The sequence below is a fragment of the Salmo trutta genome, chromosome 3, assembly GCF_901001165.1.
Source record: "Salmo trutta chromosome 3, fSalTru1.1, whole genome shotgun sequence".
Taxonomy (NCBI): Eukaryota; Metazoa; Chordata; class Actinopteri; order Salmoniformes; family Salmonidae; genus Salmo; species Salmo trutta.
The window spans coordinates 11,764,778-11,782,480 of record NC_042959.1 but is presented as its reverse complement, the minus strand read 5'-3'; the positions used below and the strand labels follow the sequence as shown (position 1 = coordinate 11,782,480).

Genomic DNA, 17,703 nt, shown 5'->3' with positions numbered 1-17,703 from the left:
TAGGGATTAGAGTTTGGGCACATTCCTCTGTCCAGGCGTTGCTGATGCATGACAGATCTTACAAAGCCAAGATCGGTATTTTACATCATTATCTTCTAGCAATCTTGAGGTCAACAGCTGTGATGATGTAGCACGCCACCATTGGTTGATGCATGCAATGTCTTGGCAGGGGAAGGCAATGCTTCTTTTGGTCAGGCCACATGGTCTGGAAAAACTCCATCTGTCATGTGTTGGATTGAATCCCAGCCTACAGTATCTATTCAGAAATATCAAGACAGAACAGACCAGGGCATTCTACAGTAGTTTTATTACATTCAGTATCTTACACATTTTTATTAGTGTCATTGCAGCTTCTTTGTGAACAAAACCTATTCATTCAATAATAAACAGAGAAAAACATCACATCCATGAGATCTTCCCAAATAGCAGTTTCAAGTCTTTAGGAGATATTGGTTATAATACAAGGTGAATTTACTTCAGAAATTAGACGTATGCATTGAAACATGTATCTAAACGTAATGTAAATGCAAACAGTAAGTGTTTGTTTAGATTGAATGAATAATCTATGAGAATGGATAAGGCACACCTGGTGGCTTTCAGGTGTTTTTGTTGAAGAAAAATATAATTACAAATCCCAGAACTATCATCAAGGACCTTCAAACACGATAATAGGTTTTTTCTCTTACCAAATCAATGCATAAAAAGCGAACATAATCAGGCAACCAGGCAAATAAAAAGCTGCTAACAACATAAACAATAAAACAACAAACAACCACAACTAAAGAATCATTCACTCCAGTCCAGTTGCCAGGGAAACAAAGCTAACATCAAGGCCTGAGGCTTACATTAGACCTCCTCATGTACACCCTGACCCGGCTGTATTCTGAGACCCTACAGGCACCAGGAAGATGACTATTTCAGGCCCTCTTCCCCCCCCGCGTTGGGCAGACTGGAGGGTTGTTTGTGGTAGCAGTCCGGGGGGCTAGTGTTCATGCCTGTAGGGACGTAGTACATGCTCTCCAGGTAGCTCTGGTCCAGAGGTGCGTGACTCTGGGGCTCCGGCTTGAACCCCTGGCTAACGGGGCTCCCGTAGCCGACCTGAGCCACATTCTGGTGCATCGTCCTTGGGGCTGGAGCCTCTGGGTGGCGGGGTGGCTGGGGCTGGGACTGGGGGTGAGGTGCAGGAGGAGGGGGGCTATAGGGGAGGTACTGGGGGGCGGGGGCATATATATTGGGGTTGTGGATGGAGGAGTAGGGGGCAGCCAAGGGAGGGTAAAGGCCTGAGTGAGACATGGTACTCTGAGGGATGAGCACCTCCACATACTGGCCCGTCTCTGGATCAAACAGCATCTTCCTCAGTGGCTGCACAGGCACCTCAATATAGAAATACTTCCCTGTGTCAGGATCCATGAGGACCCTGCGAGGGGATTGCCCGTACCCCAGACCCCCTGTACTGTCTGGGTAGTCAGACCCAGACAGACTCCCATAATCAGACCCATAGGATGGCCCCAGGCTCTGTGGGCTGCACAGGTACTGAGGGTCCACAGGGGGTAGGTTGGGAGAGTGGCTGTGGTCACTGTGGGGGACCCCGGAGACAGGTGGCTGGCCCTGGGGGGAGCGGTGGAGAGGGGGGGCCCGACGGGGTTCCATGTGTTGGGGGTGCTGGAGAGTGCGGTCAGCCAGGCAGGGCTGGAGTATGGAGGGGTGGGGTTGGTGGAGGGACTGGTACATGCCTGGAGGTGGCTGGGTGGGGCTGGGGAGGGTGGATGATTTGGGAGAGCTGGGCTGGTAGCCGATTGATCTCAGAGAATGGGGATCCGCTCTGCACTGGTGTAGGCGGAGAGGGGGTTGACCGGGGGAGTGGGAGGGGGAGGGGAAGGGAGGGGTGTGGGGGGAGTGGTGGTGGTGAGGGGGTGTAAGGCCGTGGGAGGGGCAGCCAGAGGTGCAGGAGCAGGGAGGGGGACGGGAGGAGGCAGAGGAGAAGGAAGAGGAGGGGTGGTAGCGGTTCAGCTTCCTCTGGGGCAGGTCAGGTAGGTGGAGGGGGCTGAACCTCTCCCTCTCGTCGTAACTAGGGGGGTCATCTGATGCGTAGAAACGCAGGTCGTCTGCCCTCTGCGAGCGGTCACTGGACAAGGATCTGTATATGGGCTGCTGTGTGTGTATATGGTGTGTGTATATGGGAGCCTGTGTGTTTGTGGATACCATGGCAGGTTGGTTTGTATTGTTGAAGGTAACCGGCATAGTTTGCTCCTGAGGGTACGCTGTTGTTGTTTTTGGATGCTGCAGGTGGTTGGTTATATCCACAACAGCTGACTGGCTTGAGTGTATGGCAGGGGAATGGGTAGGGACTTGGGCAGGGGCATGGGTAGGGACTTGGGCAGGGGCATGGGTAGGGACTTGGGCAGGGGCATGGGTAGGGACTTGGGCAGGGGCATGGATAGGGACTTGGGCAGGGGCATGGGTAGGGACTTGGGCAGGGGCATGGGTAGGGACTTGGGCAGGGGCATGGGTAGGGACTTGGGCAGGGGCTTGGGTAGGAACTTTGGCAGGAGCTGGGGCAGCAGGGGCTTGGTTCTGAGCTGGGGCTGAAGCTGGAGCTGGGGCTGAGACTGTGAGGGTTGTGGGTCTCTGTGTGTAGCTGGGGGCCTCTCCTTGTCCCTGGGTTGAGGCCTCTGGTTGCTTTGGCCTTTCATTGGATGTCTCTGTGTCTGCTGTTGTTGACACTGGTTTGTGAGAGAAACTAGCGATGATTGTTGTCTTGGTAGGTGGAGGCCTGTAGCTGGACACTGCAGAAACGGATAACTTTTTATTGTAGTTAGACGCTGGGGTCAAATCGTTCGATAGATGTCTGTGGATAGTCGTAGCTGAAGTTGATGGTTTCTCATTGTTCACAGGTCTCTCCTCTTCTGTGTGCTGTTTGAAGGTTGATGTTGCTGCCTCCACTGGTTTCTGCTGTGTTTCATTGGACAGTGAATTTGCATCTGTCGGTCTGAACTTTGGTTTCAGTGCCACTGGCGGACCGCTGGCTTTTGAATGAACCTCTATAGTTTGCGGTCTGGTGCTTGATGTGGTGTTCTTCTCTTGTTTATCTTGTTTATGTATTTCTTTGGACAACGACCTCACCTCGATCACTTGTGGTCGGTATCTTCTCATCAGTGCTGGTGAGCCTGGTAGCGAACCTGGTAACTTAGGTGAGTAGGTTGATTTCTTCACCGTCTCTTTTTCAGCAGTGTCTTCCTGTGTTTTCTTCAGTGAGGGTGGTGGTGATGATGTCGTGCGTTGCTCTATGTCGCTGACCGTGGCTCTGACACTAACCCTCTCCCGATTCGAAGGGTTCCTAATGCTGTTATCCGTTTGAGCAGAGTCTCTTCGAAGCCTGGGAGAATTTGGGGCTGAATGGGTATAAGAGGAAGAGGCTGATGCATTGACGGAAGATGAGGAAAAGGATGAGGCTGAGGTTGATGCATTCACAGAAGATGATGCGGAGGTTGACGCATTGACAGAAGTCGAGGAGAAGGATGAGGTTTCTTTCACAGTGCTTGAGGATGATACGGATGAGGCTGCTTTCACATAGGATGTAGAAGAGGACGAGTAAGTTCTCTGTCTGTGTGAGTCACTCGTACCCCCATCTGAGGGTCCACGGGTCTGAAGAGGGATCTCTATTCGGTTGATATGTTTCCCTGGGACGCCTCCATCTCCACCCCCACCTCCACCTCCACCCACTTCTTCATGCCCACTCCTTGTTATGGTCTCTGAAACAGCCTCAGAGACCAAAGACCCAATATCTGCCTGGTAGCCCTTCTCCTTGACCAGTATGGACACAGAGTGGCTGGGGGTAGGGGTCTTGATGGGGACAGTGGAAGGTGGAGTGCCTAGAACTGGGGATGAGGTTGGTGCTGGAGGAGAAGCTGGGGCTGGCGAAGCTTTGGGACCAGGTGAGGGTGAGGAGGCCAGGGTTGGAGCTGGGGCTGGCGAAGCTTTGGGACCAGGTGAGGGTGAGGAGGCCAGGGTTGGAGCTGGGGCTGGCGAAGCTTTGAGACCAGGTGAGGGTGAGGAGGCCAGGGTTGGAGCTGGGGCTGGCGAAGCTTTGGGACCAGGTGAGGGTGAGGAGGCCAGGGTTGGAGCTGGGGCTGGCGAAGCTTTGGGACCAGGTGAGGGTGAGGAGGCCAGGGTTGGAGCTGCGGAGCAGGCAGGAACTAAGGCTGAGAATGACTTGGGCTTACTGGATCCATCCTGTAGCACCAGAGAAGCACTAGACACTCTTCTGTCTTTACTGGGGAGTTTAGGGCTGCTCCCCAGCATAGGTGGCTTGGTATCTCTTCTCACTACTTCAGGTTTGTCACTAGACTCTGATATACTTCGGTGTCTCCTGGTTACTCTCGGTGACTCTGTTTCACTGGGTTTCACCTTGGTGTTGCCTGTTTCTGTTTTGACAGTGTCCTGTACAGGGGTCTTGTGTTGGTTTGACTCTGTCTCTGTCACAGCTACTTCCTCTGTTGCGCAACTCTTAGGTGTTACATCAGAGAGGTCCCGGGGTCCTTTGGACACCTGCTGTAAAGAATCAGTCTTAGGTTTGCCTCTAGACGTTTCTCTGTCTGTTTTGTTGGACGTTGTTGTTGTTTTGTTTTTGTTTTCTCTCCAGCTGATAGCTTTGTATTCTATCTGCATCGGCTTTTCCTCCTTCTGGAGAGATATTGGGTGAGGTGGGAGCTTTTCCTCTTTCTGGAGAGATATTAGGTGAGGTGGGAGCTTTTCCTCTTTCTGGAGAGATATTAGGTGAGGTGGGAGCTTTTCATCTTCCTGGATAGATATTAGGTGAGGTGGGAGCTTTTCATCTTCCTGGAGAGATATTAGGTGAGGTGGGAGCTTTTCATCTTCCTGGAGAGATATTAGGTGAGGTGGGAGCCTTTCCTCTTTCTGGAGAGATATTAGGTGAGGTGGGAGCTTTTCATCTTCCTGGAGAGATATTAGGTGAGGTGGGAGCTTTTCATCTTCCTGGAGAGATATTAGGTGAGGTGGGAGCTTTTCATCTTCCTGGAGAGATATTAGGTGAGGTGGGAGCTTTTCATCTTTCCTCTCTTCTCTCCTTACTATTATCTCTTCACACTTCCCCTCTTTCCTTTCCACTCTGTCATCTTTCTTCTCTTCCCTCCTTTCCTCCCCCCTTTCCTCTTTTCTCTCCTCCCTCCTTTCCTGTCTCTGTTCCTCTCTCCTCTCCTCCCCCCTCTCCTCCTTCTCTGGTGCTGGCATGGCCTTGAACGAAAGGTTGTATGTGTTTTTCACCAGCCTTCTCACATCTCTCACTTTGTGCACGGGAGCTTTGGCTTTACTGTTCCTATTGGCATCCATATTCACAGTCTGTTCATTCATCTTGTTCAAGGTATTCACACCCTTCTCTTCTTCTCTGGTTTCTCTATGCGAAGTCTCCACTCTCCTGTCTTCTTCTGTTGTTTCTCTCTGACAGGTCCTCCCAGGGGAGGCAGTCTCGTGGTTACCCTCAGGTTTAATTTCCATCTCGGGCAACAGTGAGATGTTGAGAGACGAGGTTTTCTTTATCTCTGTAACAGAGCTGGGTTCCAGAGTGATCTCTGGTGTTTTGGACATGTAGGTGCTCTTGACGCACGGATGTTTATGGTTTTCAGAGTCAGAGGGGTATTCCAGCTTTGTGTTTGTCATTCCTGCCTGCGTGCTGCTGGCTCGGATGGCAGCGGGAACGCTGGTGTTCCGGGCAGCTGCATCTGCTGAGTCACCTGCCTGTTTGTCATCCCTCTCATCCCTCCGTTTACTGTCATCCCACTCATCCCTCCATTTACTGTCATGTGTCTGCTTACCCCTCATCCTGGCATCCTTCTCTGTGAGTTTTTTACTCTCAAACGGGAACACCAGTTTAGACCTCATCTCTGGTTTGACCGGTTGAGTTCTCCAAGAGTTTGGGTTTCTGGCAGGAGATTCAGTTCTGTCGCTGTTTCTCTGAGGACAACTAGTAGTAGGGGGCTCAGACCTCATCCAAGGGCTAACATGGTTAGGGCTTCTGTTGCTGTGAGATTCAATTCTCTCGATGTTTCTCAGAGGAAAGGTAACTGGAGCAAAATATGTGTCGGGACTCATCTCAGGGGTTGTGCTGATAGGTTCAGGCCTCTCGTTGTTTCGCTGTAGAGAAGTGGAGTTAGTATTAATAGTATGGTTCATTGGTCTAACACTGGATTTCACTCCGAAACATCTCTGTTGTCTGTTTTCGTCAGTGTTTGGGCTGGTCTCTATTCTCACAGCCAGGTGCTCAGAAGAAAAACTATCATCTGAATTTATGCTGGAACTCAAATTCGGTGTCTCTGGTTTTGTGGACTCTTTAAGGGTTGACGCCTCACTCTCAGGGGGAGAAGGGGTTTTGTCCTCAGAGGGTCTGAGGTCAGCTCCTTCTCCTTCCTGGCCAGTTTGTTTACCAACATTCTGCATCTTCTTGGAGAGAATGTTGTTGATCAGGCAGGTGGCCATCTTGGTTTTGGTACATGTCTCGTCCAGGGACAAGGACTTCTGGAGCTTGCCATTCCTCTTGGTCTGCTCAGTCCTCTCGGTGGCAGGTTCAGGGCTGGGTTCCGGGCAGTAGGCTTCCTGCAAGGCCGTTGGAGTGCTGTGTTGTCTCTGCAATGTCTCTCTGTTGTGTCTCTGTAGAGAAAGATTGTCCATCGGAACAATAGAAGCCACAGGAACCACAGGAACCATGACAGGACTACCACTGCTGTTCTCACCCATCTTCAGCTCAGCCGTATTCCTTCTCTTCAGCTGGATCTGTCTCTTGGGCACTCCTCTCCGCACCTTCTTGGGCTCCTCTCTCTCCACAGCCACGTCCACACACTCGAAGCTGCCCATCTCATATTTTTTGGATGGGTCCAGGTCGTCATGGGGTGGATAATAAGCCCCAGAGGAGGGCTGCTGCTGCTGGCGTGGAACTGGGAAGTCTTCATTGTCCAGCCGTGGAGCAAACCCTCTTAGGTTGGCGTAGGCCAGCAAGGCTGCATTAGCCCCTGCTGGGCTGTCCTGGCTGGAGTTGTACATGTCCAGGTAGTCCACCTGAGGGGATCCAGAGGACAGGCTGCGGAAGGTCACGTCACTGAACCACTTCACCTCGTTGCCCTCCTCATCCAGCTTGCTGCCCATAATGGAGCTGGGGCCGTCGACTGAGACGCATCCAGGAACGGAGCTCCCGAGCTGGGGTATCGCAGGCTTGTACTTGGGCTGGGGCTGAACCTTCTTGGTGGGTCCCGGTCCACCTCCTCTGGCTGTCTCTGGCTGGGAGCTATGTGCAGCTCTGTGCAGTATACCGTTTTGTTGCTGTTGTAGCTGTTGTATCTGCTGTAGTCTGGTGGTGAGCAGGCTCTCTGAATAGGAGCGCGCTGCTGGCATTCCCTGTCGACTCTCTCTGCTTGTGGGAGCTGCGTCGCGGCTTGCAGGCCCTTTTCTATTCCTGACACTGAATGACAGGTCAACCTGTTCCCCCTTGTAACTGGCCTCCTCCTGCCTTCCCTCCCCCTTTCCAGGCAACCGCTCCTCCCCCTGCCTCTCTCTTTCCCTCTCCCTCTCCGCTTGCCACTCTCTCTCCCTCTCCATTGCCCTCTCCCTTTCTTCCTCCCTGTGTCTCTGCCTTTCCTCTCTCTCCCTCTCCTCCTCCCTTTGTCTCTCCCTCTCTCTTTCCCTCTGCCTCTCCATCTCTCTTTCCCTCTCCTCCTTCTCCCTTATCTCCATCTCCATGTTCCTTTCTCTTTCCCTCTGCCTCTCTCTATCCCTCTCTTGCATCTCCCACATTTCCCTCTCCCTCTCCTCCTCCTCCTCTTCCCCATCTCTCTCCCTCTCCTCCTCATCTCTCTCCCTCTCCTCCTCCCTCTCCCTTTCCAACCTTTCCAGCTGTGATTGGCTGTCATAGGCCCTGGTGTTACTATCAACAGATGAAAAAGTGGGGCTTCCCCTGGATGTCACAGCCTCTGTGACAGACTCCATCATGTTCTCAGACTCCATTATGACCTCATTGGCGTGGGTCTCAGGGGGTCTGTGATTCCTGTTTCCCCAGTGGCCATGTGGCCTCCCAGGGACCAGGGGTATGATGTGTACTGGAGTGAACCTGGTGAGGGCAGGAGAAGTGGTGTCTTCCTTACCCATACGATGAGCCATTTCTTCTTCAGTTAGCCTCTCTATGGTTTTATTCCTAGGGTTGGGTGAGGTTTCTCTACATAGGTGCTCAGGTGTAGGAGACTTGTGTGAGGGGTTGCTGCTGTCACTAAGGTCAGGGGTTAGAGATGAGGCTGAATGTTTATGCTCCAGGTCATCCCGTCTCTGGACAGGTGAGTTATCTGTGACCCCCTGGTCAGGTGAAAGGGAGGGACTCCTTCCTCTTGAAGAGGCATTGGGATCAGGTGAGATGGGTCTGATTTCAGGTGTGAAGTTTCTGAATTCAGGTGTGATGTTTATGATCTCAGGTGAGTGGGCAGAGAAGTTGTAGGGGACTGGGATTTCTGCTAGTACAGATGAAGAGGTGACCTCTCTACTCTCTTCAGTAGGTGATGCTTCCCTGAAGTCGTGAGAAAGGTGATTACCCAAGGGGTTTGAGGTGCCGTTAGTAATGAGTCGCTCTGATAGGCCACCAACATGCCTCTCAGGTGAGCCAGGTGAAGCCCTGCGTTCAGGTGAGTGGCCAGGACTCTTTACTCCAGGTGAGCCAGGTGAAGCCCTGCGTTCAGGTGAGTGGCCAGGACTCTTTACTCCAGGTGAGCCAGGTGAAGCCCTGCGTTCAGGTGAGTGGCCTGGACTCTTTACTCCAGGTGAGTCAGGTGAAGCCCTGCGTTCAGGTGAGTGGCCTGGACTCTTTACTCCAGGTGAGTCAGGTGAAGCCCTGCGTTCAGGTGAGTGGCCTGGACTCTTTACTCCAGGTGAGTCAGGTGAAGCCCTGCGTTCAGGTGAGTGGCCAGGACTCTTTACTCCAGGTGAGCCAGGTGAAGCCCTGCGTTCAGGTGAGTGGCCAGGACTCTTTACTCCAGGTGAGCCAGGTGAAGCCCTGCGTTCAGGTGAGTGGCCTGGACTCTTTACTCCAGGTGAGTCAGGTGAAGCCCTGCGTTCAGGTGAGTGGCCTGGACTCTTTACTCCAGGTGAGTCAGGTGAAGCCCTGCGTTCAGGTGAGTGGCCTGGACTCTTTACTCCAGGTGAGTCAGGTGAAGCCCTGCGTTCAGGTGAGTGGCCAGGACTCTTTACTCCAGGTGAGCCAGGTGAAGCCCTGCGTTCAGGTGAGTGGCCTGGACTCTTTACTCCAGGTGAGCCAGGGGAAGCCCTGCGTTCAGGTGAGTGGCCAGGACTCTTTACTCCAGGTGAGCCAGGTGAAGCCCTGCGTTCAGGTGAGTGGCCAGGACTCTTTACTCCAGGTGAGCCAGGTGAAGCCCTGCGTTCAGGTGAGTGGCCAGGACTCTTTACTCCAGGTGAGCCAGGTGAAGCCCTGCGTTCAGGTGAGTGGCCTGGACTCTTTACTCCAGGTGAGTCAGGTGAAGCCCTGCGTTCAGGTGAGTGGCCTGGACTCTTTACTCCAGGTGAGTCAGGTGAAGCCCTGCGTTCAGGTGAGTGGCCTGGACTCTTTACTCCAGGTGAGTCAGGTGAAGCCCTGCGTTCAGGTGAGTGGCCAGGACTCTTTACTCCAGGTGAGCCAGGTGAAGCCCTGCGTTCAGGTGAGTGGCCTGGACTCTTTACTCCAGGTGAGCCAGGGGAAGCCCTGCGTTCAGGTGAGTGGCCAGGACTCTTTACTCCAGGTGAGCCAGGTGAAGCCCTGCGTTCAGGTGATTGGCCAGGACTCTTTACTCCAGGTGAGCCAGGTGACATCCTGTGTTCAGGTGAGTGGCCAGGACTCTTTACTCCAGGTGAGTCAGCTGAAGTGCTTAGCTCAGATGAGGAGCGAGCAGCTTCCACTCCAGGTGAGGGGGGTGTGTACCTGGGCAGAGGTGAGGGGTTTTTATATGTTGGATAAGGTGAGACAGTATGACTCTTCGGAGGTGAGGGGGTTTTATACTCAGGTGAGAGGTTTTTATATCTGGGCGGCTGTGGTGATGCCGTTATTTCTTCAGTCTCAGGAGAATGTACGATAGAGCTGTATATCCCTGTAATCTCAGGTGAGGAGTTGCTACCTCTGCTTCCAGGTGAGGAACCTCTACCTATGGAGTCAGGTGAGAGACTGTTCCGTCTGTTCTCTTTGGTAGGGGTGGTGCTCTTCCTCTCAGGTGACAGGTGTGTTCTGCCTCGTGGCTCAGCTGAGGAGAGGAGACCGTTGATCTCAGGTGTTGACACCAGCACCCTGGCTTCTGGGGAGAGGATGGAGTAGGTGATACCTGAGACATGGGGGGAGGAAGAGTTGAACCGAGGGTCCAGGGACTTGGTCTTTACCTGTCCAGGTACCTCAGGTGTGAGGTCTCTTCTCTTGATCTCAGGTGTGGAGGATGTGATTCTGATCGCAGGTGACTGTGCTGAGCTCCTGGGTTTTATAGGGGGGCTGGCGTACCTTACTTCAGGTGAGGGGGTTCTTGATAGGGTTCTATAGTACCTTGTTTCAGGTGAGGGGGTTCTTGATAGGGTTCTATAATACCTTGTTTCAGGTGAGGGGGTTCTTGATAGGGTCCTATTACAGAGTGTTTCAGGTGAGGGGGTTCTTGATAGGGTTCTATAGTACCTTGTTTCAGGTGAGGGGGTTCTTGATAGGGTTCTATAATACCTTGTTTCAGGTGAGGGGGTTCTTGATAGGGTCCTATTACAGAGTGTTTCAGGTGAGGGGGTTCTTGATAGGGTTCTATAGTACCTTGTTTCAGGTGAGGGGGTTCTTGATAGGGTTCTATAGTACCTTGTTTCAGGTGAGGGGGTTCTTGATAGGGTTCTATAGTACTTTGTTTCAGGTGAGGGGGTTCTTGAGGACGTTTTTGTCCAGGTGTCTGAGGATGAGGAGGAACCTGAGTGGTATGAGCTAGTTGAGGAGGATGGATCTGATTTGAATTCAGGTGTGAGACTCGTTGACCTGAGTAGTTCAGAACTAGATGTGATACTAGCTAAACTGACTTCAGTTGTGACACTGGCTGACCTGAGTTCAGTTGGGACACTGAGCAGACTGAGTTCAGGTGTTACACTGGTTGATCTCAATTCAAGTGTGATGCTGGCTGATCTGAGTTCAGGTGTGGTACTGGTAGACCTGAGATCAGGTGAAGAGGTGACAGGTGTAGGAGGCGTGTACCCGAGGGCAGGTGTTGAGATGATGCTCTGGGCTTCCTCTGATGAGCTCAGGCCTCTCTCTGCAGGGGACAGGTGAGGTATCAACTCAGGTGTACTGATGGAATCCACTAACTCAGGTATACTGACAGAGTCCTCTAACTCAGGTGTACTGATGGAGTCCACTAACTCAGGTGTACTGACAGAGTCCTCTAACTCAGGTGTACTGATGGAGTCCACTAACTCAGGTGTACTGATGGAGTCCACTAACTCAGGTGTAATGATGGAGTCCACTAACTCAGGTGTACTGACGTAATCCACTAACTCAGGTGTACTGACGTAATCCACTAACTCAGGTGTACTGATGGTGTCCACTAACTCAGGTGTACTGATGGTGTCCACTAACTCAAGTGTACTGATTGAGTCCACTAACTCAGGTGTACTGATTGAGTCCACTAACTCAGGTGTACTGACAGAGTCCTCTAACTCAGGTGTACTGACGTAATCCACTAACTCAGGTGTACTGATGGTGTCCACTAACTCAGGTGTACGGATGGTGTCCACTAACTCAGGTGTACTGATGGTGTCCACTAACTCAGGTGTACTGATGGAGTCCACTAACTCAGGTGTACTAACAGAGTCCTCTAATTTAGCTGTACTGACGGTGTTCTCTATGTCAGGTGTACTGACGGAGTTCACTAACTCAGGTGTACTGACGGAGTCCTCTAACTCAGGTGTTATGGCTCTAACCCTAGGTTCAAATGACACTATGTAATCAGGTGAAAAAGGGTTGGCAATTAACTCAGGTGAGGGGCTGATGTTCCTTGGTTCAGGTAAGCACTGAGCTACTCTGGTCTCAGGTAAAGACAGATCTGTATCGTCTGGTGAGGAGGCTGTGCCTCTGACTCCAGGTGAGATAGCTCTGTCTCTGGCCTCAATGGAATGCACAGGGACCACGGATTCAGATGAGGGGCTGGAGTATCTATTCTTTGGTTTAGGTGACAAGTGGGTTTCTCTACACTGTGGTGAGGGGGCAGGTGAGCGCTGGACCACTGATGAAGTTGAACCTCTACCTTCAGGTGAAGGTGTTGTAGTATTACTGTAGCCAGGTGAAGGTGTTGTAGTATTACTGTAGTCAGGTGAAGGTGTTATAGTATTACTGTAGCCAGGTGAAGGTGTTGTAGTATTACTGTAGTCAGGTGAAGGTGTTGTAGTGTTACTGTAGTCAGGTGAAGGTGTTGTAGTATTACTGTAGCCAGGTGAAGGTGTTATAGTATTACTGTAGTCAGGTGAAGGTGTTGTAGTATTACTGTAGTCAGGTGAAGGTGTTGTAGTATTACTGTAGCCAGGTGAAGGTGTTGAAGTATTAAAGGTAAGGCTAGGCACCTGAGGTGAGGAGTCATGTGTCCTCCATCCAGGTGTTCGAGCTGTATTTCCTTGTTTTAGTCTTGGGCTGATGTCCTTAGACGTCCACGATGATGATGAGTTGTTTCCTGCAGTAACTAATGCTCCTGACTCCCAGCCTTCAGATAAATGATCATTATTCTCCCTCTGCGTTGGAGGACTGAGCTTCTCTGTAGAATCCTCAAATCTCTCTGGTGCTGTGTGGTAGGAACTTGTCGAGTCATTCAGCTCATCCACCACGCAGGGCAACACTGGGGGCGACTCTGAGCTCTGCCCTGGCCCTGCTGCCTCCCTCCTGGGTGGGGGGACGGGAGGGTGGACGAAGGCCCCTGTAGCTGGGCTACTGGAGAGTGACTCACAGTCGTCCCCAAAGATGTCACAGAGGCAGGTGGTCTCAGAGATGGCTGAGCGTTGGCTGGGGATGTTGGTGATGTCGAAGATCTCCACATGGTTTGGGGTTCCGTCACGGTGGCGCAGGGAGAAGACGCGGGGAGCGTTGCTGCGGAGGAAGGAGTAGCTGTCCCCCCGGAGGGTCCAGCTGTCCATCGTTACACCACTCAGGGCTCACAGGGGACCAGCCAGTTTCTCCTGTGGTGTGTGTGTGTGTATGTTTGTGTGTGTGTATGCGGGGGGGGGGGGGGGGGGGGGGGGGCAGAGATACACAGTTTTGTAAATGTTTTCAAAGTAGCATTACCAGCGTACTCACATACAGTACTAATTATCATATTTACATCTAAGCATTGATTAATATGTTTTTGTCAGTGTTACAAGTTATTCGGGTGAATGTGTAATTGAGAGGATAACACATACAAACATTCATAGCATAATTTGAACTCATTTTGCCATCTTAATCATTCCATGAGGCCAATGAGGCCCTAATCATTCAAATATCTGTCACGGTTGTCATAAGGAGAAGCGGACCAAAGTGCAGTGTGTGTGTCATTCCACATTTTATTTTCACTGTGAAACTTTGCAATACATACACAAATAAACTGAACGAACAAAAACAACAAACCGGGACGCAGAGTAAAAACATACACTAACTCAGAAATAATCTCCCACAAACCCAGGTGGAAAAAAACCCTACTTAAGTATGATCTCCAATTAGAGACAACGAGGACCAGCTGCCTCTAATTGGAGATCATCCCAAACAAAACCCCAATATAGAAATACAAAACTAGAACCTGAACATAGAAATAGAAAACGCCCTGACCTACTCTACCATAGAAAATAACATCTTTCTATGGTCAGGACGTGACAGTACCCCCCCCCCCCAAAGGTGCGGACTCCGAACGCACCAACAAAAGAAAAGAAAAGGGAGGGTTAGGGAGGGTGCAAATGTCTATGGCGGCTCTGGTGCAGTAAGCAGAACCTTCTCATCCCGCGGATCCTTCAACAGAGGAGGCGGCTCCGGTTCAGGGCATAACACCCGCTCCCCCCGCTGATCCCTCCGTTTTTTTGTGTCACTGGACTGTGGATCATCACCGGAGGTTCTGGACTACCGACCGCCACTGGAGGTTCTGGACTGCGGATCATCACCAGAGGTTCTGGACTGCCGATCATCACCAGAGGTTCTGGACTGCCGACCGCCGCTGGAGACTCTGGACTGCGGGCCGCCGCTGGAGACTCTGGACTGCGGGCCGCCGCTGGAGACTCTGGACTGCGGGCCGCCGCTGGAGACTCTGGACTGCGGGCCGCCGCTGGAGACTCTGGACTGCGGGCCGCCGCTGGAGACTCTGGACTGCCGGCCGCCGCTGGAGACTCTGGACTGCGGGCCGCCGCTGGAGACTCTGGACTGCGGGCCATCGCTGGAGACTCTGGACTGCGGGCTGTCGCTGAAGACTCCGGACTGCGGGCCATCTCAGGAGGTTCCGGACTGCGGGCCGTCTCAGGAGGTTTCGGACTGTAGGCCTTCTCAGGAGGTTCCGAACTGTAGGCCGTCGCAGGAAGCTCTGGACTAGGAACTGTCGCTGGAATCTCTGGACTGGGAACTGTCGCCAGAAGCTCTGGACTGAGAACTGTCGCTGGAAGCTCTGGACTGGGAACTGTTGCTGGAAGCTCTGGACTGGGAATGCGCACTGGAGGCCTGATGGGTGGGGCTGGCACAGGTGGCACCAGACTAGTAACACGCACCTCTGGGCGAGTGCGGGGAGCAGGAACAGGACACCCTAGACTGGGCAGGGGCACTGGAGGCCTGATGCGTGGGGCTGGGACAGGTGGCACCAGACTAGTAACACGCACCTCAGGGCGAGTGCGGGGAGCAGGAACAGGACACCCCGGACTGGGCAGGCGCACTGGAGGCCTGATGCGTGGGGCTGGCACAGGTGGTGCCAGACTGGTAAAACGCACCTCAGGGCAAGTGCGAGGAGCAGGCACAGGGCGTACCAGGCTGAATAGACTCACTGGAGGCCGGGTACGTGGGGCAGGCACAGGATATACTTGGCCGTGGAGGCGCACTAGAGATCTCGAGCGTAGAGCTGGCACAACCCGTCCTGGCTGGATGCTCCACCTAGCTCGGCAAATGTGGGGTGCGGGCACAGATCGCATCGGCCTGTGAATGCGCACTGTTTCACCGCATAACACGGTGCTTGCTTCATCACTCGCTCCCCACGGTAAGCACGGGGATTTGGCTCAGGTCTCCAACCTGACTCTGTCAATCTCCCCGTGTGACCCCCCAAAATATTTTTTGGGGGGCTGCCTCTCGCACTTGCCTCGTGGTTGGTATAGTGCCTCGTAGTATCGCCGCTCCGCTCTCGCTGCCTCAATTTCCTCTTTAGGACGGCGATACTCCCCAGCCTGCCTCCAGGGTCCTTTCCCGCCCAATATCTCCTCCCAAGTCCATTTGTCCTGCTGACCACGCTGCTTTGTCCTTTGGTGGTGGGAGATTCTGTCAAGGTTGTCGTAAGGAGAAGCGGACCAAAGTGCAGCGTGTGTGTCATTCCACATTTTATTTTCACTGTGAAACTTTGCAATACATACACAAATAAACTGAATGAACAAAAACAACAAACCGTGACACAGAGTAGAAACATACACTAACTCAGAAATAATCTCCCACAAACCCAGGTGGAAAAACCCCTACTTAAGTATGATCTCCAATTAGAGACAACGAAGACCAGCTGCCTCTAATTGGAGATCATCCCAAACAAAACCCCAACATAGAAATACAAAACTAGAACCTGAACATAGAAATAGAAAACATAGAGAGAAAAAACCTGTCATGCCCTGACCTACTCTACCATAGAAAATAACATCTTTCTATGGTCAGGACGTGACAATGTCACAATAACTTACCGGCTAACCGGTAAGCTAACTCAGTCATGTGTCTCAGAGAGACACGGCCTATGCACACATAGGTGTCTGGTTGGACATAGGTATAGGTATATGGGTATCTGTATAATTTGAAATAGCCTACACATTCTAAAGTAATAACTAACTTTAGTAGAAAATAGCGATGAATGATTGATTCATGAAAGCGTAATAACATTGTCTTTCAGTATTTTTAGCATTAGGACTTAGCAATTAGCATTGTTCAACCATAGAAGTTCAGGCGTGTGCTCTGCTAACAGCTAGCATAGCAGCTCTGTCGCACATGCTTCTTTTACAATAAAATGAAAATGAACTTCTTTCTGCAAGCATTTTGTAAAGTAATCAAGAGTTACAGACAGTGAAGAGTAATAATAGGCTACATCCTAAAAAGGGAGCGGTACATAAACGTATTGCTCTGTTTCATACAGACCTTGTATCTAGTTTCTCCTCATTGCCATGCCTTGTGGCTGCACGCAGCTCACACCCTCTCAGTATGTGTGTCATAGAGATAGTTCAGAGAAAGCCAGAGGGATCGCTACTGTACCTTTGGCTGGAGATGTCTGGGGTTCTCCCTTCCTAGGGTGAGTTCTTCTGTGTTGGAATAACTCCCCTCATTCATTCCACTGCCTCTAATCCACCGTCTAGTCAGTCCAGTCAGTCCAGCAATACTGCTATATAACTACCGCCTCCACCTTCAACCATTACAGAGCTGCTGTTCCTGCTGCTGCAATACTGCGCTCTACCTTAACCCAGTACAGCCCAGTACAGCCCAGTAAAGTACAGCCCAGTACAGCTCAGTAAAGTACAGCCCAGTACAGCCCAGTACAGCCCAGTAAAGTATAGCCCAGTACAGCCCAGTAAAGTACAGCCCAGTACAGCCCAGTAAAGTACAGCCCAGTACAGCCCAGTAAAGTACAGCCCGGTACAGCCCAGTAAAGTACAGCCCAGTAAAGTACAGCCCAGTAAAGTACAGCCCGGTACAGCCCAGTAAAGTACAGCCCAGTACAGCCCAGTACAGCCCAGTAAAGTACAGCCCAGTACAGCCCAGTACAGCCCAGTACAGTGCAGCTCAGCCTGAGCCGGTCTGAGCACAGACACTTCATAGACTCATAGACTCCAGCTGAATTATAAAGAGACACTTATGAAAAAGAGCAACAGGAGAGCCACCACTCTCTCTGCCCCTCTCTCGGCCCCCTCTCTCTGCCCCTCTCTCTGCCCCTCTCTCGGCCCCCTCTCTCTGCCCCTCTCTTGGCCCCTCTCTCGGCCTCTCTCTGCCTCTTCCCTCCGAGACGACTCAAGGATAAGGAATTGATGAGTCTAACCTTGATTTCTTACATTTTTCCCCTCTCTCTAACAGGCTGGGGTTGGGGGTTTTGGTTTGGCAGCAGCTACCCTGTCTGATTCCGGTGGAGGGGAGGGGAGTTATAGTTAGCAGCAGGTGCTGTTCCAGCCAGGATGGATGCATGCCTCTAGAATCTGACACTTCACGCCAGCTCAGTCACAGGGTCCTGGGTTATATATAGACCCACACTATCAGGAGGAGATGGTAGGGTACGTTTAGCTGCCTGGGGCCCAGAATGAGGGGACAGAGGGGATAGAGAGTAGAGAGGAAATGGAAGAGATGGGAGGGGAAGGGAGAAAGGGAAGAGAGGGGAGAAGAAGAGAGAAAGGGAGGAGAGGGGAGAGGAATGGGAAGAGAGAGGAGAAGAAGAGAGAAAGGGAGAGAGGGGAGAAGAAGAGAGAAAGGGAGGAGAGGGGAGAGGAATGGGA

At 52.0% G+C, this 17,703-nt stretch overlaps 2 protein-coding genes across 2 annotated transcripts; both read right to left on the bottom strand.

The window, feature by feature from the left end:
* Positions 1-287: 287 nt before the first annotated feature.
* On the bottom strand, positions 288-4,892 carry LOC115168295 (proline-rich protein 36-like). The gene is made up of 2 exons (XM_029723446.1): positions 4,149-4,892; positions 288-4,094 (listed from the first exon to the last, which is right to left on the bottom strand). Exons 1-2 carry the CDS (start codon positions 4,666-4,668, stop codon positions 913-915), a joined length of 3,702 nt encoding a protein of 1,233 aa, XP_029579306.1. The 5' UTR covers positions 4,669-4,892; the 3' UTR covers positions 288-912.
* Positions 4,893-5,006: 114 nt separating this feature from the next.
* On the bottom strand, positions 5,007-16,765 carry LOC115164030 (mucin-2-like). Its single transcript, XM_029716167.1, has 5 exons — positions 16,478-16,765; positions 10,904-13,212; positions 7,835-10,861; positions 5,288-7,468; positions 5,007-5,034 (listed from the first exon to the last, which is right to left on the bottom strand). The coding sequence occupies exons 2-5, from the start codon at positions 13,168-13,170 to the stop codon at positions 5,007-5,009; spliced, it is 7,503 nt and encodes a 2,500-aa protein (XP_029572027.1). The 5' UTR covers positions 13,171-13,212; positions 16,478-16,765.
* Between the last annotated feature and the right edge of the window lie 938 nt (positions 16,766-17,703).